Source organism: Monopterus albus, unplaced genomic scaffold (assembly GCF_001952655.1).
Source record: "Monopterus albus unplaced genomic scaffold, M_albus_1.0 scaffold204.1, whole genome shotgun sequence".
Lineage (NCBI taxonomy): Eukaryota > Metazoa > Chordata > Actinopteri > Synbranchiformes > Synbranchidae > Monopterus > Monopterus albus.
In genome coordinates, this window is record NW_018128084.1 from 76,334 (window position 1) to 85,186 (window position 8,853).

Here is an 8,853-nt window from a genome sequence, read left to right on the forward strand (position 1 = left end):
TGAAGCTGTCTACTTTGAGAGCTTTGCTTTACATAAAACATAATATTCACAAGTTGTCAACTTTACTAGATGACATCTGCCAAACATTGTTTCTTTAAAGCAGCATGTTTTACATTTAGTACACAGGTCTCAACAAAAAGCCATAGTGGGTGTTTTTTTTCTAAAGATGCACTGTATGCATGTATGTATGTGTATATATATACAGTATATATATATATATATACATATATATATCATGGATTTGTTTTTATATATATATATTTTTTTTTATCCATAATTGACATGTACAAGACAGAACAGATTAGTTCAAACAACCAATCAAACACAGAGACTTAAAACTGCCTTTAATCAGTGGTTTTTGCTAATAAAAAAAAATTTAGGCTACATTAATATCATGCAAACCTATTACCATTATTATTGGTTTTATAATTCCATTATAATAATGTATTATAATGCAGAGCCTGTAGACTTTAAGAAATATTAAGCAGTTACAATGTGCCAAAATAATAAATACTGTTACTAAATTGTGCTTGGTACTGAAAAGCTACTATATGTAGCTACCGTTCTAGTCCCTGTGTTGGTTTTAAGAATATAAATGTCCGTGTAGCATACCGTTTATCACAGGATTCCTCAGTGATGTGAATCATCACTATGAGTAGTAACAGTTAAGTACATGTACAATATATGATGCTTTCCCCCACACAGTGTTCTCGTCTCAAGTTACACATCTGTTGGAGCAGGTGCCAATTCTCTGGCTGGAGAGCGGCACGCTTGTAGGTTATATACACTAATATATAGGCATGAGATTAAGACACACACAGCCTCACCCAAACACACAGACGAACATACTCAAGGGACACATCCGACACACGCTCTGACACTTACTCTGGCCTAATACTTGTGAGCACCCATCTGTTACATATAACAGACAGTCATTTCATTAAATGGCTCAGTGGGGGCTCATCCTAGCCAGCAGAAAGAGGCCCACATCCAACACATACACCCTCACTGCATTTTCCACCTACTGTAAATTATGTGCAGCTTCTGAGAAATGCTACATTATGAACATAATAAAAGCTTACTGTACAAAGCTTTCCACACGCTTCACTTCATGTCATTCATGTCAAGTGGTGAAAACAGTACAGAGATTAGCCAAAATAGTGCTATAATATCACACATACAATGCTGATGTTTATAATAACAGCAAACTAAAACAATATCCTTCTTGACATCAAGGAATTAGTTTTTTGTCATATCTGTATGAATGGTAGGAATATTAGCACAGCTCCCAAGCTGGATGCAGCTGAGGGAAAAAGGCATAAAAGTCACACATAACTTTGTTTACAGCTGCCACTTCTCATCTTTGTCTGATTTCCTTTTGTCCATAGAACGGACTTTGCAGAGGAAAATCTCCAGTAATCTTCATAACAGATGCAGGATAAATATGTTCTCCCTCTTTTCCACACTAAATCATCTGGTGAGCACGAGGAAAAATGAAAATTTCCACTGAGAAAGCATCATTTGCTAGACTGCATTGTTGTTGCTTCTTCTCATCCTCACAGATGTTCAAGATTCCATATTTGTCTGCATTATCCAGATTTTTTTGTTTATTTTCCAGCATGGAGCAGTGGGTGTTAGTAGTGATTTAAATGGCACAGGTCATGGCTATATAGAAGCATTTTGCAGTCTTCCCTATGGCATGATGAGGTGGTTGCTCCGCTCTCTGACGTCCACTGGAGGCACAAGATCTTTCTTCACTGGAGTTGATGATAGGGCAGAACACCTACCTTTGGGCTTGAATAAATCTGACACAAAGAATGCCTGTGGAAGGGAACGGGAGGAAGCTCCTTTAATATAGCAAAGTCAGAATAAATGCCCTTATTAAGAACTATAAAAATACAGCATAGTATAGTCCTGGAGGGTAATTTTTAAAAAAATATATGTATAAAAGCAAATACTAACAGTTGAATTCTACATAACAACATCTGGGTAATTTTCCTTCATCACATATCTGTCAAAAATGAAACATCATTAACATCTGGCCCTATGCTGAGGTTTGTAGGTCACGGATATTTAATGATTCAATCCTAAATTCAATCCATTTACAAACCAAGAAATACAGTATATCCAAGAGCCATTATCATTTTCAGATGCCAATAACAGTATTCATTACTCTTTACAAGTGAGTGATAACGTTTCATATTACTGACTTACACTAAGTGTAATGCTCTTGACACAAACCAGTGTTTTATACAAAATAAGAAAGACTTACCAAAGTCACCCATTAGATTTTATAAGAGATTTTAATAAGTTAATGAATAATTATAAAGTGTGGAATGGTCAAAACTTCAGCTCTAAACCTACTTTTATAAATAAATTCTGTAATTTGAAATCTGTTTTGTGTTGCATGTGTCCTTTTAATTGACAAGGCAAGTTGACTTGTATAGCACATTTTCATACACAACGGCATTTCAAAGTGCTTAAATGGGCTCCTGCTATGATTTTTACTGTTGTTATAAATGAGAAATTATTAAATTTACAGATAAGGACACAAATTCATAATCATTTCTGACCTAATCTAACAGACTAAATTATAACAATCACTACTCACCACGCAGTAGGCCACCAGGGCTCCCTGTACAAAACCGGCCAGCACATCAGTGGGGTGATGTTTGTGATCAGAGACACGTGATAAGCCAGTGTAGAAAGACATCATGATGAGGGTGAACTGGGTCAGAGGGCGCAGCAGGCGGGCTCCGTGCCAAGTGAAACGAGACTGCAGGTAAAACTGCGAGAGAGACAGAAGTGTGGGTTGATACAAAGTAGTGTCTATCCATAGAGAATACAGCAGAAAACATGTGTCTGCACAGTAATCAAGTAACTTACCACCAGATATAGCATGGTGTACATGGAGAATGATGCATGCCCAGAAAAGAAGGACTTCCTGAGAAGAGAGGACACTCAGGACTACAAATATACAGTGCAAATCAGCACAATAAATACTATACTAAATTGTGATAGTATTTTTTCCTGTGAAATATTTCCTGCTATTTTGATAAATTTGACATTTATTACAATACCTGGCCTCCTGAACTCTGCTGTCTGGGCCCTGACACTGGTAGTCAGTGATGTAGCCCAGGGAACAGTTGATAGCGGAGAAGTCAGGTTTGCACACATCGAGGAAGTGAGGACGCATGCGGCCTACTGACACTTTAGCAATGTCAGTGAAGGACTGGCTGATGGCACAGCCAAAGATGAACACTCCAATCTGCTTATAGAGAGCAGAAATATAGGGGTTGCCCACAAAAGACTTTGATCCCTCGCTCAGAAAATAGATCCTGTAGCTCTCCCCAATGATGATCTGAAGGGACAGGAAAGAGAGTTATGACAGAATATTATGGCACTAGATTCACATCTTCTGGGTGCTCAGTGAAAATGTGTGAGTGCAGGAGGGCTAGTATCGTTTATGAGGAATGGGACAGTACATCTAAAATCAAGTTTCTTCAGCCAGTGTGATGTCATATTTCACATGTAACTAGACGGAGTTGTTTTTGTTCATTATCTGGATGAAATCCAAGTATGTGGTTTGGTGAGGGTGGAAACAGAGTTCATAGTGGAGAATTTTCTGCATTAAGATATTATGACAGCTAAAACAAGTGGTTTCTTCTGAAGTGGTTTGAAAAACGCTACTTTGTAGGTGAATATATTTACCTGTGACATTTTACTTCTGAGACAAAACAGTGAGGCAACTCATACTGTCTGCAAAGCATAGTTTTCTGTGAGTGTGTAAATAAACCACAGTCTAAAACTGACAATTGACGGGTAAGGCGCACTTAGGGGGAGGTGTACAGCCATAACTCACACCAGCTGTTCAAGCTCAAAAATGCCTTCTCCCTTCTCCCCTGTTGTCTCCCAGCCACTTCACAACTGAAACAGTGGAGGGGAGTAATAAGAGCGAGAGTAGTGAAGTTTCAGGGAAAAAGGGGAGGGATGCAGGGGAGTGTGACAAGAAAGGAAGGTAGAAAACAAAAAATATGGACAAAGAAAGTGCAAGGTAGGAGGAGAAAAGGGAAGAAAGAGGAAGCTGAGAGGAGGAACGAGGAGTGGAGAGAAGGGAGGGAGTGGGGGAGGCACCGCTGGTTCTAATCAGCAGAAATGCTGAGCTAGTTGACGTGTCTGATTTTGGTGGCCAGACTGCACCAAGAACACATTGAGGGCACCCTTGTTTTTCAACGCTTCAGCTCTCGCTCTCTCTCTAAAACAGCTCTGATTTCACAAGGGACGTCTGGCTGTTTTCATGTTAGTATCTCGGCTTCATCAGACATTTTTGCGAGGGGCGCAGGAACAAGCCCCATTCTGGGAAAACACTCTCCGCAGAGGGATAGCCCTTAAGGGCTGTGGCCTTACAGCCTGATAGTGTATTTTGTTTCCACCATCCAGGCCTTTAAAGCCAGCTTGATACAGCTTAGCTGTTTTAATGGGAACGAGGGAAGGAGGAGAAAACACATCTGATTCTCCTTGTGTGAAAGCTTTAACTATGTGAATGCACAGATTAATTGGCATTGTATGATATGTACAGTAGCTGTTACACTGAAACCTCAGAGACAATGACTGGGGTAAGGTGCTCATTTGTTGTTGTTTGTTTGGCTTATGCCAAAAGTCTCATTATTTCCAAAAAGACACCATGATGTTTTCAGTTCTTCTAAAAAGATCTGCATAATTTATCAAGGATGTGGCCTCTTGTGTTTCTCAGCTGTATTCAGATAGAAATGAGAAACCACTAAATAATGTTGGTGTTTTCTGGTTCTTGTCCAGATTGTATTATCAATGATGGTGGACTAGACGCCCTCCTCAGCAGGTCTTCAATGTCCGTTTTAAAAACTACTGGATCCCACTGACATTAGTGTCTTTGTTGCCACTTGTGCTCTGTAAGACACCACGGTCCAGGCCAAGCTTCAGACTTGCTTTATTCAGCATTTGTCTTTCACAGGAGTTCCCAGACAGACTGTAAAGTCACATGATGCCTGGGGAAAATGAGATATATGGCAAAGCCATCTTGTTTGAGGCCTTCACCACAATTCCACCCCACCATTTACAATATTTAACTGAACAACCATTGCGTCAACCATAATTACATGGGGCCAGGACTCCTTCTCACTATGAAAACCCCCTGTGGCCCAAAGCCCGCAGAGTAGTCTGTAGTGCTACACTGGCGAGCTGTGGGAGAATTTGTGCCATGAGGCACCATGCCACTGTGGGTTTGCCATTTGACAAGTGCACATGCTAAGGCAATGCTGACTAACAACACCACAGGGAAACTAAAGGATTTTCAAGTGTGACTCCTGCATAGGACATGACCCAGGAATCTATTTTTGCTAGTCCGCTACAAATTACCACTAACTTGGTATTTTCAGTGTTGTACCTGTTGAGACATCGATGCTTGTTAGGTGTTTAGCACATGGGTCTTAAAACTGTAGTTGTTAAGGTTTTAAAAGCAATTCCAATGCAGTAGCTAGTTAATTGTTAAATAACTTCTCAGTGTTTAGCGGCGTTTGGTAAGGTGTTGAAGTTCAGTGGTCATTTTAATTTACAATCAGATTAAGTCCAGTCAGATAGAAACAAAACCTAGACACTCTGACTTGGTCCCTTTTCTGTTGCCCCACTTAATCATCTATAATTACAATAATTTGGAACCCAGCATTGTAGCCCACTACAGATGTGTGATGCAGGAAGTTAGACTATGAGATGTGGCGGACAATGTTGTGACTCTTTGTCTTCTGTGTGTTTGTTTTTCAACTTACAGTAGGTGTGAATATGAGAGGGTTTAGGTTTTGATATCAGAAGTAGGGTTTTGTTATGTTTTACTATACTAATTTAGCAGACTGCAAAGAAGAGCTCTGCAAAGGCTGCTGCTCTTAAACTACACTGGCCACAACAGCACATCAGCAACACAAGAGAAGCCGCAGTCCTCCGTCAGCGTCTCCATTAGAAGGATTGTGCCACAGTAAGGCTAAGATCTCAGAAGTGTTTTAAGATACCTCACTGGCCAAAACACAACTTTGTACGTAGACAAACAAGGGGATTAAATTGCAGGTATTTGGTGTAAAAGTGTGACTGAGGGTCGACCCGTTATGAGGCCTCAATATAGCGATGCATTTTTATTTTGTTTTGTTTTATCAGGTAGTTACATTACGTGAGGTCTCTAGTTTAAGACAACCCTGAGTACAAGAAACCATTATAAATCAAACAAACATACAATCAGCCAAAGGATTTTTGAAAAAATGCCAGAAGAGTCTGATGTAGATAGGGTGTTTAGCTTCAACCTGAGGCAAGTGAAGTACATCTTATTTGAATTACATTATAATGGTTTAATGCGCAGACACCCTCACTGTTTTCTCCCAGGAGGTGCAAAACAGAGAAACTATTCGACACTTGTTTTTTTAACTGACTCATCTTAAGCCCTCAAAAGAGAAAACCTTGAACAAATGTAGTTGACTGCTTGTTATCCTGAATGTATTCAAGCCAATCAGAAAGACCGATCACACTGGCAAACAGAGGAGTTGTTTCAATAATCATGTAGTGCTCTTCTCAGCTTCTAACCACAGTGAGTTTGTCAGATAACAGCCCTCTGATGGAGTGTGCACAAGTGAATCTCTCTGAACACGAGGGAAGAGGGTGTGTGTGTCGTGGGTGAAGAAAAACATGAACACCATTTATACAAAATAAGTTCATTGTTGGAAACATTACTGCTATAAGAACCAAATGAGAACTCGACTCAGACATTGAGAAATACTACAGTGCACTGAGGATGAGAAAAGAAATGGCAAGAATCTAGTTTAAGGTGTCAGTGGGTGCTGCTAGTAGTGGTGAAGGCTACTGAAACATAATAAGTGATGATAACATTAGTGATCAGTGAGAGGTGACTTACAGAGAGGATGGTGATAAGAATGCCAGCAGCACTAAGCACACCGTCACTAATGGTGTCTCCATTTTTGGCCGGGTACTTGATGGACTCATCATCGCAGTAAAACCCTCTATGGTAAGGCTGAACAGCGCTACTTTCAATGACCAAGAAAGGCAGGCCGGCTAGTGTGAAGAAGCAGTGAGAGAAATGAAAGGGGTGGAGATGGGTGAGGGAGGGGGAGAGATGGAGGTGCTAGGTTAATGATATGAAAATCACAGAGGTCACAGGTACAAGCAAGAGTTAACAAGGGAACATCTGGGACTGGCTCAGTCAATTCTGTGGCTGTTATCTGTAACTAATCAAGAAATAATGACTCCAGCTTTGTTCAATATTCAGTATCACTGAGGCAGATCATTGGATATATTTAAAGAACCATAATGCTGATTTTATTTTATGCTTTAGTCTAAATTATGCATGCCTTTCATTACTGCTAGCCATTTTCCAACGCACACCATACTTTTTGAAATATCCTTAGGTTTGCTAATTTAACAAGTGAAGGCTTTTAGAAACAAAACATAATAAAAGTAAACCTTTAGTCTGCTTACATTTATAGTTTACAACACACTTAGATGTCTTGTGGTAATACAACTTAACTTAATAATGACAGATAGCAAAACCAACATCTAAATTAAAACCCAAAGCTGTTTAAAGTGATATTTAACATGAAGAGCAATGAACTGCTTGTTTTTCTTCGTCTTTATCTTAACATAAGTTCTGCTTACTAGTTTTCATAGGGAGCTTTCACCTAATCAGAAAACAGTTTGCCCAGTTGCCAACTGAACTACAGAAAATTCACTGGCAACTATTTTAACAGTAAATGAAATATTTAAATATATTGAGATACATTAGCTTCAGCTTTAGAAAATTGTGAGGGACATTTTTCACAGTGTCTTGATGTTTTGTAAATTAAACGATGATTTGGTTAATGAAGAAAATAAACAGCATTTATAGCCTTACACTGTCCTGTTTCAAGGTTTGGATAAACCTTTAAGCTCAGAAAATCTTTGGCATTTTTGCTTGATAAATTACATTCATAATCAATTTTCTGGCAGTAGTGAAATAAATGGAAACCCATAGCTGCCTGTCGGGTAGGAGATTAATCTGAAAGTTTATGCTATTATATTTTAAAAAAGGGCCGGCAGTAATGCGCAGCATACATGGTCTACAGTTAATGAAGTACAGTATGCAGTGAGTCAGAGCCTTTTGAACTAGTCAGGTCATTTTAGATGCCAACCACTGGATGAATTGAGAGTGTCCCAACATATGCTCTCTTGTTCTCTTGGCGCACCACACCACACCAGGACTTACTGAGACCACGGGCACAGTGACGCCCACGGCTGTGAGCACAGTGGTGGACACAGTGCTGGTCTTATATGGGAGCCTGATGCTGTTGTCATTGCAGAAGAATCCTCTCTGGTAAGGGGTGAATGGAGACTTGTGCAAAAACACAGCAACAAGCAGCACTGCATGGTTGGACAGATATATGAGCGCGGGTCAGACATCTCTTTAAAAAACAAAACAAAACAGTGCACAACTACATCAACAGACATTATCCTGCAGGAAGGCAGAAAAGCACATAAAGTCAGAGAAAGGCAAACATACAAACATTAAAAACTCCCAGCAGACATATACTGATGTTACATATCAGATCCTGTCTCCAACTGCCACTGATGCTGTCAGAAGAAAAAGAGCCTAAATAAACAAACTAAAATCAGTTTAAATAAACACCTAAATTAGAGCTACATCACTGTTTTAGACTTAAGTGAAACTTTTATGCTTAGAATAGCATCGACTGATCTCCAACAAATGAAAGTGCTAAAAGGGTGGGATGTGTCATGTTGTTCAGAGAATCCATCACTGCTAACAGACAAGAAAAATAAAACACTATC

The 8,853-nt window shown here is 39.5% G+C and overlaps 1 protein-coding gene across 2 annotated transcripts in view; it reads right to left on the bottom strand.

Moving 5' to 3' along the window:
* Positions 1–285: 285 nt before the first annotated feature.
* The window catches only part of LOC109970664 (phospholipid phosphatase 3-like), a 12,737-nt gene continuing 4,169 nt past the window's right edge, over positions 286–8,853 (bottom strand). Inside the window, exons 2-6 of one of the 2 annotated variants that reach the window (XM_020618384.1) lie at positions 6,929–7,086; positions 3,081–3,361; positions 2,887–2,944; positions 2,612–2,788; positions 286–1,821 (exon numbers count right to left, since the gene is read on the bottom strand). In XM_020618384.1, coding sequence (XP_020474040.1) covers positions 1,693–1,821; positions 2,612–2,788; positions 2,887–2,944; positions 3,081–3,361; positions 6,929–7,086 — 803 coding nt within the window. In that variant the 3' untranslated portion in view covers positions 286–1,692. Of the gene's footprint in view, positions 1,822–2,611; positions 2,789–2,886; positions 2,945–3,080; positions 3,362–6,928; positions 7,087–8,272; positions 8,428–8,853 lie in introns of both variants that reach the window. The other variant, XM_020618385.1, reaches the window with a different exon arrangement.